The following is a 20,490-nucleotide window of genomic DNA, read 5'->3' as shown; positions in this document are numbered from 1 at the left end:
ATTCCCCTTGCATTGTTTTCTCATCTCTGGTAGTATTGGCCTCTTTAAGGTAAAGGTAAAGGGACCCCTGACCATTAGGTCCAGTCGTGACCGACTCTGGGGTTGCGCGCTCATCTCGCATTATTGGCCGAGGGAGCCGGCGTATAGCTTCCAGGTCATGTGGCCAGCATGACAAAGCCGCTTCTGGCAAACCAGAGCAGCACATGGAAACGCCGTTTACCTTCCCGCTATAGCGGTTCCTATTTATCTACTTGCATTTTGATGTGCTTTCGAACTGCTAGGTTGGCAGGAGCTGGGACCAAGCAATGGGAGCTCACCCCGTCACAGGGATTCGAACCGCCGACCTTCTGATCAGCAAGCCCTAGGCTCAGTGGTTTAACCACAGCGCTAATCCAATCCTGCCTTGGGAGAATGGAGGGCAACAGTAAACACAGAGGGTGAGCTTCCTCTCCAGCATATACATGTACACTGGAGAAAATATTGTACTGATTAGGCAAATCCAAGTTTACTAATGTGTTAAAGATTTTTTAAGGAAACTCGTTGTTTGTTTATGCCCTTCTAACAGTGCATATTTATGAAAACAGCCAATCTTGCATTACAGTTCAGCATCTTATAAATGTGCTAATATAGAATAGAAGCAAAGCCCCTCTTCAAGTGCAAAAGTAATCCTTTCAAGCTGTGGATAATTGTTTTCAAAATCCCTTTGTTTACCAACACTTCTAGCAACAACACACATGTTATTAAAGAAAAGCATTACTTTCTTGTGCAGATTATTAGACAACTGCTTGCTCTTTATTTAGGGATGGGAAGAATACTTGGCCCCACTCACCTCTGATGGACTTGGTACTCTGATGGACTAATGGAACTATTAAGAAAAAGCCCTGTAAACAATTCTCACCATTTGCTGAGCCAATCTGAGGCTCTAAAAAGAGCCTGCTGGCAAAACAGTGGATGGAGACATTTTTATAGCTCCCCCCCCCCAGGAAACTGGGGTGGCAGACAAGAGGACAAACCTACAGGGGACCCTCCTCCACTTCTGAATGGTCTTAAAGAAATGCCTGTAGACAAAATAATATGTAAAGGAGCATAGCACTTAAAACTGTTCGAAGTTGCTAATGGATGATGCCTCCCCCCAAATGGCTTGCTGCTGCTTCTGATTGGACTACGTGAAAAGTTAGACCTGTTGCTATCCACGTAGCATGTGCTTTATGAATTTATTCCGAGCAAATATATGAGTTTTAAGCCACTTAGGACAATAATATGTGTTTGTCTCTCAGGAGTGCCCACACCCTGGCCAACTCATCAGTTGTACAGACTGACAACAGAATTGTAGAGTTAGAAGGGACCCTGGCGGCAGCGGCCGGGGGGGGGGGTCCATCTACTCCAACCCCCTGCAATGTTGGAATCTTTTGCCCAATGCGGACCCACACCCTTAAGAGTCTCATGCTCTACTGACTGAGCTATCCATGGCTCGGTCCCTGACTGTATGATACTTATTTATTAAACGGGCCTGTGCACTAGGCAGGTACAGCAAAGGCTCTTTCCTCCTTGACCTCTCTTTTCTACAAGAGTGAGAGTTCTGTAGTTATAACATTCCTGCAGTTATTATGAATCATAAGAATGCAGGACCATAAGGGCAGCCTAACTAGATCAGATCTAAAATCCCATCCGTAGTGGCCAATGTGATGCCTAGGGAAAGCCCAAATGCAATGGCACTCTCCCCACCAAACGTAGAGGCTGAGCACAGCCATTGTGGCTAGTGAAATAAATGATTTAAAGATACACTGCTTCTCATATCACGGATCTTCAAATGTATCCGAGAACCAGTCTTCAGACCTTAGCGAAATATCCTTCCCCTACTGGAAATGCTTTGCCCCACATCCCCCAATGAAATTTGAAATAGTGCCTCTTGCATGATCAGTCACACACAGTGTGCAAAAGTTGGCAGAAACTTTTATTTCCACCAACGTTTCCAATACTTGGTTCATTGCTGATTTTGCTCTAAAAGGCACCCCCACCCCACCGCAAGAGATACTAATTTTAATAATTTAAATAAATCTTACCTTCTTGTAGAGACTTCTCAGGTCTCTGTACTGCCACATGCTATTTAAGACCTGAGATGCTGCCTTCACTACTTTTGGAGAGTGCCTATTGAAGAAAAAAGAAAGAAAAGGGAAAAGGATACTTAGGAGTGACTGGAATCTCAAGCAGTTGATAATCGTAAATTCAGTCAGCACTTTATGAGAGGCATGGATGACTTGGGTCTTTCAAATTTCATTTGAAAATAACCTACGCTTTTCCATTACTAGGATTTGTGCCTGACTCCAGTACCTGGCATACCCCTGTTTTCTCTTTTATAATCTTTGGTGGAAATGCGCTCTTGAGAAACAACAACAACAACTGCAATTAATTGAGAATGTACAAATTAATTTGTTCCCATACTAGCAATTATAATCAGTTCATGTACAGTAATACTAGCGAGTGCAGATATAGGCTAAACTATAAGCTACTCTAGAGACGCGGGTGGTGCTGTGGTCTAAACCACAGAGCCTAGGGCTTGCCAAACAGAAGGTTGGCGGTTCGAATCCCCACAATGGGGTGAGCTCCTGTTGCTTGGTCCCAGCTCCTGTCAACCTAGCAGTTCGAAAGCACGTCAAAGTGCAAGTAGATAAATAGGTACCACTCCGGTGGGAAGGTAAACAGCGTTTCCATGTGCTGCTCTGGTTCACCAGAAGCGGCTTATGCATGCTGGCCACATGACCCGGAAGCTGTCTGCGGACAAACGCTGGCTCCCTCAGCCTCTAGAGCGAGATGAGTGCCGCAACCACAGAGTCGTCTGCGACTGGACCTAATGGTCAGGGGTACCTTTACCTTTACCTTTATAAGCTATTCTTGGTAAATAACATGCCTCAGATGACAGTAGTCAGCTGCTTTGATATGAAATTATCCACCTACTACCCCCCCACTCTTTCTTCATCAACTGTCAAGCTTACTAACACATGATAAATGACAGTTCTCCAAGAAATCATTAGTGCAGACAAGCACTAATTAAATTATAGCTAATAGGCACGAGATGATTTACAAAACGTACTTGTCTCCTTTACTCTTGGAAATGCCAACAAGCTTCTCGATTCCTCCTGCGTCCCGTAAGGCCTTGGCATTCTCCATGTTTTTCGTGATGACTTCATGCAAGGTGCAACAAATAGCAGTGACGGTGTCATCGGACATGGCCTTGCTTCCTGAACTGTTGCTGTTGTTACCTCCTGGAAGCCGGTGAACCAGGTCCCGCATAGCATACTTGCCTTTTGGAAAGAAATAAAATGGAGGGAGGAGTCACATATTGGAAGCAAAGAAAGGGAAGAAAGGAGGGGTGAATAGAAAGGAAAATCTGCAGTACAGTGTAAGGGTTAATAATTCCATGACTTCTCCTGAGCTGAGCTTGCAAGCTAACATTAGTTCAGGCAACTGTTTTTTTTCTGTATCTATATTATCAGCTGTTAGCAACCATATTTTAGCCTATGCTCATTAGTCCTGCAAATCCCATTCATGCACAATATATTGTCTATATAGGGCTAGCCCCCTACAGATGAGGCTACATGAGCCATTTCGTGCTGGAGTCACACACAAGATGTCATCCAAGTGTTAAAAACAAAAACACAAAATTTAAAAACCCCACAAAGTAATAGTAGGGTGAGAGAGAGGGACAATGTAGGTCACATGACAGACAATATCCTCATAACTATATCTCACACATCACAAAGCAATAAATGTGCCATCTGTGGAAATAATTGCTTTCCTCCAGTTATGAAATACAGATTATCCAGGGTTGGGAAAATGAAATATTTATTTTACTTCAAATATTTATAAGCCACAGATTCCTATCGCAAGCATCAGAAGCAGCGGCATACCAATTTATCTCTGCAGCAGAAGTACACCTTTGAAAGACTACATCTGAAGTGCATGAAACAGGCGGTGACTCGTAATAAACCAAACAATATTACTAAAAACAGATAATCCGTTAAACCCCCAATAACTTGCTAATCCCCAGTTTCAAGAAATGCCCCCTACAGTATTCACGCATTTATTACAATTATATACTACCTTTCTGCCAATATACTCCTGTTGCCTTACAATTTGAAATGCTAAAGCAAAAAAGGGAGAAAAAAATATAACACACCAAAAGCAAAACAATAACAAAAAGGAATTATTGAAGGGACTTTCCAGGAGCTGATGGTTTAACCTGGCATTATCCAATATTGCTGTCCCTTAGGGTATGCCATCTCTAGCCCCTAGAAAGGCAAGAATGGATTCCACAGCTGGTAGCTCTCAGTACCACTATCCTCAGCACTTTTTAGTGGTAATATATATATATATATATATATATATATATATATATATATATATATATATATATATAATCTCAAAAGCTATGGCTTGATCCAGCTATTTGCAATCGGTCTTGTGCAACAACGAGCAAGCTCAGATGGAGATAAACACCTATTTTAAATATTTATCCCAATAGTTCAATTGGTCTTGAATTATAATTGCAAGGCAGATGTGGTCTGATGTCTGTCTTTATCCTTATCTGCAGTACAAGTGGAAGCCTGTTTCTGCATATGAGCCTCCCTTGCGGGACTGGGGCAGATATGGGAAAGAAGCACAATTAATTTAGCATGTGGGAGATTCCAAACATGTTTTCCTTTGGCTAATGCAAAGCTTTCCAAACTGTGTGTCGTGAGACGTTAGTGTCAGCTGCAGTGTTTAGGTGTGTCATGTGAACACTTCCCCGAAGAAGGACTGAAGGGCTGAGAGGTGAGAGAAACTACCTTATGAAGAAAGCTGGTTTTAGCAGGGACATAGCACACAGAACTTGTGTGTGGTTCTGCCCACTGGAGATTTTGTAAAACTTTGATATAGGGAGGATTCCAAGATTAGACGAACTGTAATCTCAGTCCTAGGGACGCAGGTGGCGCAGTGGGCTTGCCGATTGGAAGGTCGGCGGTTCGAATCCCTGTGATGGGGTGAGCTCCCGTTGCTCGGTCCCTGCTTCTGCCAACCTAGCAGTTCGAAAGCACGTCAAAGTGCAAGCAGATAAATATCTTCCAGCGGGAAGGTAAACAGTGTTTCAGTGTGCTGCTCTGGTTCACCAGAAGCGGCTTAGTCATGCTGGCTACATGACCTGGAAGCTGTATGCTGACTCCCTCGGCCAATAATGTGAGATGAGCGCCGTAACCCCAGATTCGGTCACGACTGGACCTAATGGTCAGGGGTCCCTTTACCTTTAATCTCAGTCCTAATGAGAAGATGTTGGGAAAGATTGAGGGCACAAAGAGAAGGGGGTGACAGAGGACGAGATGGTTGGACAGTGTTATTGAAGCTACTAACATGAGTCTGACCAAACTGCGGGAGGCAGTGGAAAACAGGAGTGCCTGGTATGCTCTGGTCCATGGAATCATGAAGAGTTGGACATGACTAAATGACTAAACAACAACAAAATCTCAGCCCTGAGTGCTGAGTCACCGGGAACCTGTGAAGAGACTTCTTGCCATTCTGGGGGTCCTGGGTAATAAGGTTTAGAGAAGCTCAAAACTGCTTCAAGCAATGACAAAGGAATAGATTTCCTTAAGTAACTGCAGTAGAGTTACATTGGAGAAATTACGTAAACTAACACATGGCCTCTATTCAGTAAGGGGAATTGGGATTAAAAATGGATGTAAGGATCACACACTAGAACCTTGCACAGCCAAGCAAACAATCTGCATTGTCAGGTCTGACAACCGGTGGCAGGATGATGACATGACCGGGAGGGAGGGTACTCAGACGTCGCCTTCACCCTGATTTACCGTATTCTTGAATTACTTTGGTTGGGCATGGATGGGTATTGAGCACTGCATGAATCAAAGCCATAGTTAATTTTAAGGTAAATATTCCTTTCCTCTGCAAACAAATGCATACTTTCAGCAATTTAGGGCCCGATGACTCAACACATTCCAGAAGGATTTGTTTAAATTTAAGTCTGGGTGACATTCAGGAAAGCTCCTTTATCTGTATAGGTTTAGTGGAAAAAAGCAAGGAGGAATTAGAAATGTAACCCCAGGGTAGCATTTACAGGACAGAATGCAGTTGGAGAGATGGGGATTTCTGATGTTAGAAAAAATGAAGTTACCCAACTACCATTATTTCACTGTATTATTTTTTTTTGGGGGGGGAGATAGCATCAGCCTTGTACTGTCCCTCAGTTCTTGTTTCTTAAGTCACTAAAATCTGTTGCACTTTGCAGGAAAAGGTGAACAAAAAGTGATTGCATGTATGGATTAGAATCTGCAGTACATTTTCCAGGACACTGTTTCTCCCACGGCTATCAAGTTCTGCTACCCACTCACCCAGATTATAACTTTTTTTTTTAAGCAAGAACTGAAGGTGACACTGACTTATAGCTGCCTTTCGGAGAAGAATACTAGAGAAAAGTTCTATTTCCTGTTAAAGAGGGGGGGAAACAAGTTGGCAGTTTTTACAAATTATGGTCCAAGTAGAAAATAAGTGACCTTTAGAACAGGGGTGTCAAACTCAAATTCATCGGGGGCCGCATCAGCAGTTTGGTCACCCTCAAAGGGCCGGTTGTATCTGTAGGACTATGTGTCCACTCTTTATTATCATAAATTATTGTCACTGCATTCAATTATTACTGTTTTTTGTAATAATGTAAGTAATAACTAGCTCTGAAAGCAGAAACATAGTCAGAATAGTAGATATTCAAATGTACAATTATTGTACAATTTATTGAAAAATGATTTTTGGTAACTGCACTGGGTGGTGGAGGCTCACTAGGGTTTCATGCAGGAGCTTTGCAGAGCTACTGGTACCTGGAGATGCTGGGGTCCTTCTGCATGCAGGACAGATGTTCTGCCAGTGAGCCATCACCCTTCACCAAAGGGACTGGCTGAGGTTGACTCACTGGAGCTGCTCTCCTGGTTCCAGGGTTTAAGGGCCAGAAGTATAAAGCAGCATCCTATGTTTCTGAGGAGAGGGAGAGGGAGAGGGAGAGGAAGAGGAGGGGAGGGGAGGGAGGGAGGAAGGAAGGAAGGAAAGAGGGAGTGGGAGGGAGAGAGGAAGGAAGGAAAGAGGGGAGAGAAAGAAGAGTAGGAAATAAGGAAGGGAATAAAGAAGGAAAGAAAAAGAAAGAGGGAGAGAAGAGGGAAAGGGAGAAAGAAGGAAGGAAGTAGAGGGAAAGAAAGAATAAGAATGAGGGAGAGGAAGAAAGATGGGAAGGACGGAAGGAAGGAAGGAAGGAAGGAAGGAAGGAAGGAAGGAAGGAAGGAAGGAAGGAAGAAAAGAGGGAGCAGGAGGGAGAGAGGAAGGAAAGAGGTGAGAGAAAGAAGAGTAGGAAAGAAGGAATAAAGAAGGAAAGAAAAAGAAAGAGGGAGAGAAGACAGAGATAAAGAAGGAAGGAAGGAGAGGGAAAGAAAGAATAAGAACGAGAGAGAGGAAGAAAGAAAGGGAAGGGGGGGTCGCCGCCTTGATTCAGGGCCAGAAAAGAGCGCGAAGGGACCCCCCCCCCGGCCCCAGCTGTTTGTCGGCGCTTTGTCGGCGCGGTGCTTCAGCAGCAAGGTCCCGCTGCTGGGTCCCGCTGGCTGGGGCGCTCGGCGGGCCACATGACGAGGTCTGGCGGGCCGGATTTGGCCCCCGGGCCTTGTGTTTGACACCCATGCCTTTAGAATATGAGTGTCTGCTGGATCAGGAAATGGCCCATGGAGTCCAGCATTCTGATCTCACACTACTAGCCAGCTAGATGCCAGTGGGAAGCCCCAAAGCAGTAACTGGGCACAGCAGCACTCTCACCCCTGGTGATTCACAGGAGCTGGCATTCAGAGGCATATAGCTTCAGACAGGGGAGGTAGAACCCAGCCATCCTAGTTAGTAGGCATCGATGGCGTTATCCTTCATGAATCTGTCTAAATCCTCTTTTTAAAGCTACCCAAGGTGGTGGTCATCACTGCCTCCTGAGGGAGTCAATTCCATAGTTTGACTATTTGCTTCATGAAAAAGAACTTTTCTATTATCTGTCCTGAATCTTCCAACATTAAGCTTCATCAGATGACCTTAAACTCTAGTGCTATGCGAGAGGAAAGGGGGAGAGGGGAGAAGGAAGTGGGAAAGTATCACTGTCATAGTGCTGGTCAACTGTTAAGATTGTGTGGGTGAATTTTGTGTGTGTGTGCGTGCGCGCGCACATGAGAATGGTATGTGAGCAATGTGTATATCTGAGCATTACATGCAAGGGGAAATAGATAATGAATGAATGAATGGATGAATGAATGCATAGGAAATAGTGAAAGGGCCATAGATACAGAGAAGCTATTACATACCAAAAAACAAAACCCTGTGCTTTTACAAGGCTCTCTGCTTGCCTTATCAAAGTGCCTACTGGTGTTCTCATAGCTAAGTTGGCTACAATACTAGTAGCATAAATTCTGCAGTATAATTCTTTTTCTAAAACCTAGCATCATCTTGCTTGTGTCTATAGAATCCTTCCTTATTCTAAAATAAAAAAATTCCTTCAGTAGCACCTTAAAGACCAACTAAGTTTTTATTTTGGTATGAGCTTTCGTGTGCATGCACACTTCTTCCTTATTCTAGTTCAAAATAATAAAGACATTTCAGAGCCTGATTGGGAATGTACAGTATTTTAAATGGCTTTTGCTTTTAATTATTGGTACGGTCATAATGTAGGAAAGCCATCCCACCCCCCCAAATGGTTCTTGATCAGACAACATTTAATTTCAACTGAAATGTCAGTGTAGCAAACAATGTTTGAAATGCACTGTAATTTCCAACCAGCTTCTTTTTTGTTCTATTTTGGCTGGTTAAAAGCCCACAAAAAAAATACATTGCAGAAGGCCTTTATTATCTCTCCCAATTCATCTCTCTCTCTCTTTCTAGATACAATCTGTATTATGGTAAGAAATTGAGGCTATGAAGAAAGATCACAGACCCATTTCACCTCTGCAGATGTGTCAACAGGTGGGAAGAAAAGGTATCGCAAAATCGTTATGTTCGTATCACAGTCAGTGACCTCCAGACTCTGAGGTTCTAGGTAAGAGGACAGAGGCTGGGAAAGGGGGGGGGAGGAGAGAGAGCAGCAAATAATGTTGTAGAAAAAGTGAAGGGGATTCATAAATGGTCTCAAAGAGCAACTAAGTGATTTTACTCTTAAAATGTGGACACAGCTGTAATGGATTATCTTTGGTTTCAGAAGTAAACTTGCTATTCTAGCAATGTGGGATTGATGTGGCTCTTTTTTCTTCACTGTGAATAATTGCAGGTGATATTGCAATAAAGAAACATTACTGACATTATATTTGTATGGACTTCTGTGAACCTTTTCTTCCAATAATCGCAACAGAGAATCAATTTAAAAACAAACAAATGGTTGAATGCTACAAGAGCTGATAGCAATATGTTTAGGTAAAATCCCCCAAAGTTTCATGACTTAATATGTTGATCTAGCTTGTCTTGTCATATCCTGACCTTTACACGAGTCCCATGAAGCAGAAAGGCAGGCTGGTAGTTTCAGCACAATGGAAAGCTCTAAGCGAGCAACTTGATCTGACAAAGATTGGGGCTGGATTGAAGTCTTTAACTGGATGAAAGATTTGTACATTTCTTTTCCACCCAAGATTGCTTCCATGAAAGAAACACCTATCAAATTGAATTGCACTTAATTTCCATGTAAGTTATCTAAGGATTGTGTTTCTTAGACCTACTTGGTGACAAAATACCTTCAGTAAATCTGTATGGCGCAAATCAAAAAGAGTTTTAAAAAAATGTGTCAATGGCCACTGAATGATTTCACAAGCATCATTGAGCATCACATTCCACTGACCAACTTCCAGCATTTTATCAAAAAATAAATGCATTCCCTGAGGTACAGGGAGAAGTCTCAATCTACAGCAGCTTCTGTAGAAATGCCACAGAGAGCCTATTATCTCATGAACTTCTCAGTGCCAGGCAGCTGCAGATTTAAATCAATCCATGCCTATTTTTGGCCATGGTGTGATGCGATGAGCTAGTCGAGGGCATGCTGATTCCACATGCAGTACTCTCTGTGGGCTTTTAGCATGGCACGACTAGTTCTCCAGAAACTACTCTTGCAGTAGCATGGAAAAAGCCAATTGGCTTTGAGTTCTGCACATGGCACCGCAACAGCTACAGCTGCAGCTGGTAATCGGCACAAACTAAATGAAAATATATCTGTCACATGCTGAGAAGGGCATGAGAGGAAGCCTTGCGCCTGGAACATCCACAGGCTGATTAAACAGAGCTGAAAAGCTTGAATCTCTGCAGTATTATCTCAGAAGTGGGTAAAAATTTACAAGTGTTTGCCAATACACGGGCTATTTAGCAGCAGGCAGAACATGGGACAGTAATGTGACCTCCTTAAACTAAAGCGAGTGGTTGGTGGCCTTATGGCCTTTTCTGACGATGGGGATTCTGAAGAAGCAGGGGACATCAAGAACCACTTCAGAAATGAAATCATCTTCCTTGCCTGAGGCAGACTGATCTGAGCCCTGGGTCATGACACAACCCTAATGTTATGGGAAGAGATGAAAAGCTTCCTGCTGTTTAAAAACATATGTTTTGACATGTACGAATTCCCAATTCACAGAGGAGGGAACATGAAAAAAGCTTGTAATAAGATAAGATGAAAATGTTTGCTTATAAAAGCAAATCTCAGCGCAGAAATATCTTTTAAAGCCAAGACTTGGGGAGGGAAGGTGGGAGCGGGTTACAAGATAAGGCCATGGTATAGTGATCACACATTTCTTAATTTGCTTCCATGGAAATTATGCGTGGGACCATTAGCATGATTAATTTGTCTTTGGTGGAAAACAACTGTGCACAGAGACCATGTTGCAGTTTTATGCTGCTTGGCTGCCTTGCATAAATTAAAATCAAAACCATTTAGGGCTTGATACAGTCCTAGTATAGGTAGTATGCTCTTGGAGGAGTTCCTTGGGACTCAATAAAATCTTGCTTTCCTCAGCCCTCTGCTAATGGATTGCATGCTGAATGCACAGACAACGGAAGGAATGGGAAGTCCATGTAGACCTCCTCCAACCTGCACAATTTAAAGATTCCATTTACAGATGGAATCTGTATACAGATATCCTGAAAATGGAAAAGGCTTTTGACACGTTAATGCAATTACATCCACAGCTAGTGTTTTGGACCAGCCTCCACTGCCTAAGGATCTGTATGCAGCTGCTGGGTGACCTTGGGCTAGTCACACTTCTTTGAAGTCTCTCAGCCCCACTCACCTCACAGAGTGTTTGTTGTGGGAGAGGAAGGGAAAAGAGAATGTTAGCCGCTTTGAGACTCCTTCGGGTAGTGATAAAGCAGGATATCAAATCCAAACTCTTCTTCTCTTCTTATTAGGACTGGTGCAATTTAACTTACTCATAAAAGAATCTGGTATCAGGGCTGAGCAGTGACATAGCCGTGTTTGTGGATGGCACCTAATTTTCCAGGATGCTGAACACCCAAGCAGGCTGGAAAGGGTCCCCAAACCAACTCTTCAAAGTGGGGAAATGCAGCAAGGCAGCACAAAATTGAGAAGATCCATAATTGAGAAGCTCCATTTGGGGGCGCCAAATTTTGGCCTTGCACAGGGCTCCATATGACAAAAGATTACCAACGTCTACCCTTGGGAAATGGCAATCAAGCAAACAGAAATAAATTAGCAACTGAGAACTAGTGTAACTGCTATGCTATGCTCTGCATATGTTTTGTGTTTGTGTGCTAACTTCCCATATGTCAGTCTGATTGGGTTGTGACTGCCCTGGAAAAAATTGTACTATGTTGGACAACTCCCTGAAAATGCCAACTTGTTATACATAGTGGGGGGAGAAGCAAATCCAATGTTAAGAGTCCTTTGAAGGGAGATGGGGAGCGAAACAGCCTGTCTCATAATGCCAAGTGATGATAAGCAATATTGGAATACTGCATACAGGTCTGGAAAAGGTACAGGAAAGCGCAACTGGTTTGGAGTAACTTCCTTGCGAGGCAGGGCTTTTAATTTTTCTTGAAGGGCTATAATAGGGTTATAAAATTATGGATCATTTGAGAATGTCAGAGAGATAACCCTTCTCCAATCAAGCTGATGAGCAGCAGGTTCATAAAAAAACGAAAGGAAGGACTGCATAAAAATTTAACTAAAGGCTCACCCAGACTTCCAAAATAACCCACTCTTTACAACTGAATTGGAGAAAATAGCAACCTGCCGTTTCTGGAAAACCTGAATTGCTGTTTGTTCTGATTCAGTGTTAAAGAGTGGGGTTTCCTGGGGAGAGCAGCGGGGCAAGCAAAGAAAGCGCTCAGACGCAGAACTTTAAAGTGCAGAGCTGCACCTAGAAAGCACAGGGCAAAAGTTAAGTATGGATACGCCCTGATGTTATGGAATTCAGCATGGCCACTAGATTTAGATTTGTTCTTAAAAAACAAATCCCGCAGGGTTTCTAAGTGGGCACATCTAAAAATATATTTGGGAACTCCTTACTGATAGTATTTCGGCAGTAATTACTTATGACTTCGTGTTAAAATAAATGTTATAATAATAAAATAAGGCATGGGGAACAGGAAAATGCCTAATTGTAATGTGGAGCAGAGCAAAAACTAAGCTAATCTCCCATTCTTAATCAATTTTCTCCCTCTCATTTGAAGTGTGAACTCAAGGTGCAGTTCTTTCTCTCTCTCTCTCCCCCTGTAATCATTTCTCCTTTGGCTTTGAAGTTTATGGAAGCTGAGGGCAGCTTATCAGAGAAGTCCTGGTGAATGTGAGATGCTTAGACTGGGGGGGTGGATGCGGGGAGTGAATAAGAGGAATTTCAATATCCCTAGGAAGAGGCTGAGCTCTTTAGTAAAAAAAAAAAAAGCAAAGCAAATACCTATTCAGTCCCACAGCAACAGAAAGCATTTCACTACAGTGGATAAAGTACTGAAATCCATCCTTAGAATCATCATCTCAAAAGGCTTTGCTTAAGATGTGCTTTGTACTTCGGACTCTTAGTGACTCTCAAGAGAGACTGAGATATCCCACCCACCCCTTCTGCACCCCTTGGAACTCTGCATAACATACGATAATAGCTTTAACATCAGGAGACTTAATACCTATAGAGAGTTTATGCGCTGGCTCAACAACACATTTTATCTTATTGTACTCCTAAGATGGTGCATTTAGAATCGCAGGTCACTTGAAGCAGCTGTTCTTGACTATTGGTGCTTATATTTATGTTTACCATAAAGGGTTCGCTAGGCTTTAGATGCAGTGGTGTAAGTTAAAATGGCATTATTTGCCGTAGGAATTTCGCTTGGCTATACAAGGAAGAAGGTATTTGAATGTGGAACTCTTGTGTCCCAACACACACAAATGCGCATTAAGAAAACAGACTCTTGAGCTGGCTTTCTCATGTAGCAATCCAATGAATTACATAGTCACTGGCTGAATGTTCTGCTGCTGTTATTGCTGCTGCTCCTCCTCTTAGGGAATAAAGGGCCTGAGACGAGGAGCATCTGCTGCTTCCATCTCAGGAAGTTGCGTGTGAGGCACTTCCTTTCCTGGAAGCAGTGGTGGGAGCAGAGGTGCAAAGTGATATTCGGAAAGGAAGAAGGTGGCAGTGGCAGTTCGGCCCAGTAAGGGTAGTGGGCCTGTTCGGATGGCCCACCCTCGGAAACCAATGGAACCGGATGTGTTCCTGAATGCTCTGGGGGATTTCCCAGGGGATAAAGTTGGTGATCTGGTCAAAGCCCTGGTCTCGCTATGGAATGACATGATTACTCCTGATCATCTTCTCTGGTGTTTTGGAACTGGATCTGCTCCTTTGTACTCTGAGGAGCTCTGGAGGAAATCATTCAGTGATGTGATCCCCCACCTTTTGTCACAAAATGAGTTGTTTGTGTATATATACTAAGGCTGAATGTGTGAATTGCTTCTACTGAAAAGCACTGTGTTTCAAACAATGTGAGGCACTATGAAAGTTCTCTATATGGTGATTGATCTGTGATGTCTTTTCATAAATAGGTGGGTCTCCACTTGAGGCTGCAGGTCACTGAGTGATGAAGGGCTGATTGACACATAAACGATCAGGTTTCACATCTTAAAAATGTGAGTAGGGAAAAGCAGCATCTGAAGCAACTCTGAAAAGCCTTCTGTGAGCTCCTTTACTCTTTAATATTCTTCCCTTTCCAAACTGTAGCCAATGTGACTGAAGATGATAGACCAATGGCCCTCTGAACATATATTTATCCACTGGAGAATTAAAACCAGTCAACTGGCAGTCAAGGCAGCCTTTCATGCCATAAATGTGAGGACAGAGAAACCACCTTTAAAGAATGAGTGGAGAATTTGCTCCCAGAAAACACTTTGCGTTTTGTTGTGGTGGCCAGCAAAGAATGCTTTAAAGCAACCAACTCAAATGATAAAGTTTAGAAAATGCAATGAAAAGTGACTAGAATAAGCATTTTGTATGGCGTGGTTAAAAAAATAATAATCTCATGTTGAATCAGTTGACTACTGGCTAGGTGGTGAGACACTTCTCAATAAAGTAAAAATGGCTTTTGGACACAAATGTCATTTTGCCTGCCCTGCTACACCTCAAGTCTTTACCAGTCTTTCCCCTGCAGAACATACGGTAGCTGGCAGAGGCTGACATTCAGCATTGCCCGGTTTTCTTGCACATTACATACTGTGGACAGTACCTAGGATGCAATTTGTACTCCACCTGCACAACCATTTTATCTTGAGCCACACTGCATGAATAAAACCCAAATTGCGGCATGTGGTACCTCCTGACAGAGCTAGCATTTGTTTGTTCTCAACTATTGTGAACAGCAGATGAGCATAACTCCATGGCTTGTGTAGCACACACTCACCAAACAAAGCAATGATATGAAAAATTTCAAAGTGAAGTGACCATAGTCAGAATAGGAATAGTAGAAGGAATCATACACATGAAATAAATTGTAACCACAGTTGGAATAAAACGTTCCAATTCAAGAGTAGAATTTGCACTGTATCGATTACCAAAGAGTAGAATTAACAAAACTCAACAGGCAGCCAGTGAACTTGGCCATTTTATAAGCAACCAAATTACTGATGAGCTTTTCAGTGCCAATTATCATATGGAACAGATTTTCGGTATGCTTCCTATATAAAGAATGCTCACTTCCTAGCTTTCTGATTATGCTAAAAATAGCATGAGTGGTTCTCTCGTGATATGCTGGAGAGGCAACAGAAGTACGAGGGTTCTTTATTCCAAGTAGAAACTCCTATTCAGTCTAAATATATTAAAACTGCATATGGTTCTTTCCAAGACAACTCAGTACCTGTAACAATGCTTTAATTCCTAGTGGCTCAACAATCTTGGGATTTCAATTTTTTTTTTAAAAAAATCCAGAAATCCAGAAAAGGGCCAGAGAATGTACTCTGTTTTTTTGGCAGGGGGAAGAGGAGAGAAGATGCATGTGCTTCTTTCACTTTCTCATACCTTCAAGCTTAACTTTGATAATTTAACCACACTGGATTAAGTCGGGGAGAAGGGGGAAAGTTTGGCTGAGCAAATGACTTCTGATCCTAGTCAGAAGAGACATAAGGCAACAATGATCCTGGGTCAGGGCATACATTTAGAGCAGGCTTCCTCAACCTCGGCCCTCCAGATGTTTTTGGCCTACAACTCCCATGACCCCTAGCTAGCAGGACCAGTGGTCAGGGATGGTGGGAATTGTAGTCTCAAAACATCTGAAGGGCCGAGGTTGAGGAAACCTGATTTAGAGCCTTAGGAGATCATGCTACTGATTTCTGTATTTTTATTTTTAAAGCATAGAAGAAAACAATTTAATATTTTAATGCTAAATAACACCCAGCAGTTATTTCTCAAAGAGTAGCATTTAAGGATCATACACACAAGCAAATTTGATGGCAGCATGCTGAGGTAAAAGGGATAAGAACGATGTTTTCCAACAAGACATAGCACAATATAAGCGCTTACCTATTAACTCTTTATTTCGGACATCTAAGGCCATATTCCGTAAAGCTGTTGCAACCGCACATACTACCCGGTCATTATCTATTCGAAGCAATTCTACCAGTATAGGCAGGCCTTTCTCTTTCCGTACGGCAGCGCGGATATAGACTGACCACTGTAACAAAATATAGGTATGAGGCAGAACGAAAAGAAATGAGAGCTCTACAGATTGCAAGAACAAGTTTCATTATTTTGGACAGAAACATATTGAGAAATATCTAACATACTGTACTTAAATCCTCTAGCTTCTTCATCCTTCCCCAAGAATTGAGAAATAGATTCACTCTTGTGTGTCCTGATTATTCTTTCAGTTTGCCTAAAGCCATTGAGAAACATCCTTGCATTTCTAGATTGCAGGTCAATAAGCTTCTACAAATCTACTGAAGGATAAAAAATAAAAAATATAAAAACCCACCATAAAAATGGGAAAAGACAAGAGGGTCTTTTGCGCCTTTTAAAATTAGATGGCTTGCCAATATACTTAATCATCCAGTTACTCCATAAATCAGTCTGACATCAGCGTTCAAGTAATTGCTCAGCATGAAAAGGAAGGCAATTCCTATGGGAACAGCTTGTTCCAATTCATAGAGAGGTAAGGCAGAAAGCAAAATCCATTTCTTTTGCTTCCAGTGGCTGCTAAATTGTCAAAGGCATGCATGGAAGTTGCATTAAATTCTACGAGACTATTTATAGATAATGGAATTTGTGGGGCATAACTACCAGACACTGCTCTGTAGATTCGCAGCTCATCGTGATGCCCCCTATTCCTTGGAACTGTTCCTTCTTAGAAGAGTCAAGGAAATTAAAGAGGAAAAGACCGCAACATAACGATACCCCTTAGTTTTTAACTGCTATCTTAAAACCTCAATTTCGAAGGCTTCATCCTTTGGAGGAATTAGCCTGAGGATCTAAGGTGGGCAACTGCAAGCTACATCCACGGCATGGGAAACAGCAGCAACTTAAAGAGGGATCCGTTCCAAGAAGGGGAGGGAAGGGGGTTCTAACCTCTGCTCCATCAGCTGTTTGCAACCACTAAATTGTCTTTGGGGGCTTCTCCTGCCCCCATGCAATACCCCTCCCCATTCTTCGTAAACAGTGCAAACAGGAATATATTGCTGTCTTTTGTAAGAGCATAAGTACATCATTTTGGAGTTTCAACCCTTTCCAAATTAAAATTCACTGCTACAAATTTTCTGCTGTGGAATTCTCTTTTTTGGGTCACAGTAACAAGCTCATGAAACTCAGGTTCTTTGCATAGCTTAGGAATGGCACTTGGGTAGGGTGGACACTTGTGCTATTAACAGCTGCAGCGGGCAGAAATTCAACAGGTTAAGTATGATCTAAAATGGATATACCAGAATAGGCAAAGTATCACCTATGGTCATTCTTCTGCAGTCCCTATTATTATTATTATTATTATTATTATTATTATTATTATTATTATTATTATTATTAAAGTTCATTTCTATCTATATCGGGGGCCCACCCCTTCTGCAAAAGAGGACATGAATGTAAATGCATCTTCATACGATATAAAGCAGGCATTGGCAATGTTTTCCAGCCGTGGGCCGGAGGATTCAAACGGACTATCATCTGTGGGCTGGACATAGGCGGGACATGTGCAGAAGCCATTTCCGCTGCTGCGCTGCCCATGTCCAGGATGCCCGAAATGGCTTCTGCGCATGTCCGTGGCTGCGCAGAAGCGATTTCTGGTGTCCCGGACATGGGCAGCGTGGCACTGGAAATGGCTTCTGCGCATGTCCGCAGCTGCGCAGAATCGTTTTCCAGCGTCTGTGCAGCCGCAGCCGCAATTTCCAGCACCGCTCGGTGAGTCCCTGCGCCACACTGCTGCGGTTTAGCGCAGCGCGCGGGGGACTTACTGAGCGGGTGGCTCAGTTCATGGGCGGCCTGTGGGCTGGATAAATGGCCTCCATGGCCGCATCCGGCCCATGGGCCAGACGTTGCCGACCTATGATATAAAGCATGGAATAGAAATTTTACACAAATTTGTGCTATCTTTTATGGGTAGGGTGAAAGGCCCAATTCTGATAAAGTGTACTGAGCTCAGAAAATCTTGCTAGCACCCCTGACACAGGAAAGTTGTGGGGTTTTTTGGTAGCTATCTGGTAGTTTTAGAATCTTCTCCCTGAAAGAGACTCCTAACGTCTCATCTGTGATCTCTTTGGAAACACTGCGGGATTTGTTTTGGCCTTTGAGAGATTGCTTTAGCTTACAGTGTTGTTGCACACCACCCCAATCTCCGAGCAGTGCAAGATTTCAGGGGTCCCAGATGCTTACCCAGGGTTCGTGTTTGCTTTTGGGAATGAAGCACAGTGGACACTGGTGTCTTTATGACATATGGCCTATTTACACACACATATACATACAGGTATATGCAACCTGAGCCTATGAAGGAGGGGTTCACATCAAACTCAGCCTTTGTCCTTCTAACTATCTAAGACATGAGGGAGGGGGCCCACCCATTTGCCATCTGGCACAGAGCCCCCTTTCCTTTGTTCTCTTTATGACCCCCTCACCCAGGTGATTACCTCATCAAGAAGCTAGCTTGGCTTGAGTAGCTTTTAATACTTGTTAGGGTTATAGGTGTCTGGTACCCACAATAACTCATAACAGTATAATACAAGTGAAACTCGGAAAATTAGAATATCGTCGAAAAGTACATTTATTTCAGTAATGCAACTTACTATTATTATTATTGTTGTTGTTGAATTTGATAAATGCTTTCTTTTGGAAATTCCACAGTAAAAAAAACAAAGAGTTACAATAATACAAAAATAAACAAAAATAAACATTGTTATTACATTTCATTAAATACATTCCATTTATAATTGACCCGCCTAACGACAAATAATTACAATTACAACAAATAAAGGCTTGACATGTCTTGCTTTGCATGTCATGCATCTATCTCATATATTGGTTTCACCTTTAAAGTTGTGTTACTGAAATAAATGCACTTTTTGACGATATTCTAATTTTCTGAGTTTCACCTTTATATATATGAGTGTACTTGGGTATTTTTACAAGGGTACTGTTTGCTGTATATCACCCCAAAAAGTGATGTTATTGAGAGGGCATCTACTGATAAGTGTGAAGAAAGCTCTATTTATTTTGTGAATAAATATTTTCTACATGATAAAAAGGCACCGCCATTGGGCAAGCAGCAGATTAAATGACTTTGCTTAAGCAAAGGATATAGAAGGTGGATTAGGCACTTTTCTTTTCTCTTGGAAATAGTCTCCCTCCAGGGTCAAACACATTTGAGGCAAATTGACAGGGTAGAATGAAGAAGCTTAGAGAGCCACTGTTTATTCTATACAAGTTTTCTAGGTAAGCAAATTATTTCATTCACTGCTCAGCTGTACCAATTTTGTTTGCTGACCTCCCATTTCAAAGAGTGATTGTTTGGTCAAACATGCTTACCTTGGACATGACAAACCATGCATCTTATTGATATATGGGTTATTTTTAGCTTGCTCTGGCAGGATAAATCATGTCCACTACTACCTGGTCCATATAGATTACTACACTGAATTAACGGCTTTGTAGCATAAATAAAACATGTTGGCATAATATGGAAAGAAACATATTAAATCACGTCAGTGTTACAGTACCTAATTAAGTTCCAAGGAAGGATTTTCTGCAGAATCAATCCTTGTCTCACAGTACGTCAATGGAGCAGCTTCGGGTTGTTCTCCAACCTCAGATAAGGAGCCCCGTAACCTATGTATTCTCATTTATCCTTGGACTTTTGCTAAAGTTGTCAGGAAGGATGTTAATGAGTGCCAAGTGGAACTGGATATCCTTGCAAGCAGACTGCTTTGTTCAACTCAAACACGTGAGCAGAGCAAATGAAGCGGGGAATCATTTCGGCTAGTGCCTATTTTCTAACCATTAATGTAGAGGCATAGAGTTCAGATAGTTAACCACATCACTGGTTTGCCATTGTGACAGTGAGAGTTTCTTTTTTAAAAAAAACTTTTAACAACAATTCCTGGTTTTGCATCCATCTTTCATATACTGACTCAATATACCTGTGGCGGGCTTCTTAAGAGTTTGACTAAGTGGAGAAATAGATTCATACCTTCCAACTACCTGCGGCCAGATTTTGTAGTGCGCCAGCTGCCCCTTCCAACGTATCTGGATTTGAGCACTCGGAGAGAAGTGTGAGGTAGGGTTTGACTATGGATGGGTACCACAGCATCTGGATTCCTTTTGGTGGTTCTGCACAGTCGGGGAGAGGACCTACGCCATCCCACTGGAAAGAGGAGAGAGAAAAGGCAAAATATCACTAGTTATGGCAATTACAGAAGAGAAGAATATTGAACTGAATATACAGTCACAGAATTAGAACCATGGAGTTGGAAGGGATAAGTAATAGATTCCACCC

The 20,490-nt window shown here is 42.4% G+C and overlaps 1 protein-coding gene across 6 annotated transcripts in view; it reads right to left on the bottom strand.

Annotated features, from left to right (window-relative positions):
- Window positions 1-20,490, bottom strand: part of CTNND2 (catenin delta 2) — a 236,816-nt gene that overhangs the window by 40,946 nt on the left and 175,380 nt on the right. For all 6 annotated transcript variants that reach the window (XM_060278053.1, XM_060278051.1, XM_060278050.1 and 3 more), the window contains 4 exons: window positions 20,185-20,358; window positions 16,044-16,194; window positions 3,092-3,302; window positions 2,064-2,148 (listed from right to left, as the gene is read on the bottom strand). In XM_060278053.1, coding sequence (XP_060134036.1) covers window positions 2,064-2,148; window positions 3,092-3,302; window positions 16,044-16,194; window positions 20,185-20,358 — 621 coding nt within the window. The remainder of the gene's footprint in view (window positions 1-2,063; window positions 2,149-3,091; window positions 3,303-16,043; window positions 16,195-20,184; window positions 20,359-20,490) is intronic.

The sequence above is a fragment of the Zootoca vivipara genome, chromosome 8 (genome assembly GCF_963506605.1).
Source record: "Zootoca vivipara chromosome 8, rZooViv1.1, whole genome shotgun sequence".
In the NCBI taxonomy this organism is placed as follows: Eukaryota; Metazoa; Chordata; class Lepidosauria; order Squamata; family Lacertidae; genus Zootoca; species Zootoca vivipara.
Note: the sequence above shows the minus strand (reverse complement) of the source record. Positions and strands in the feature narration are given on the sequence as shown.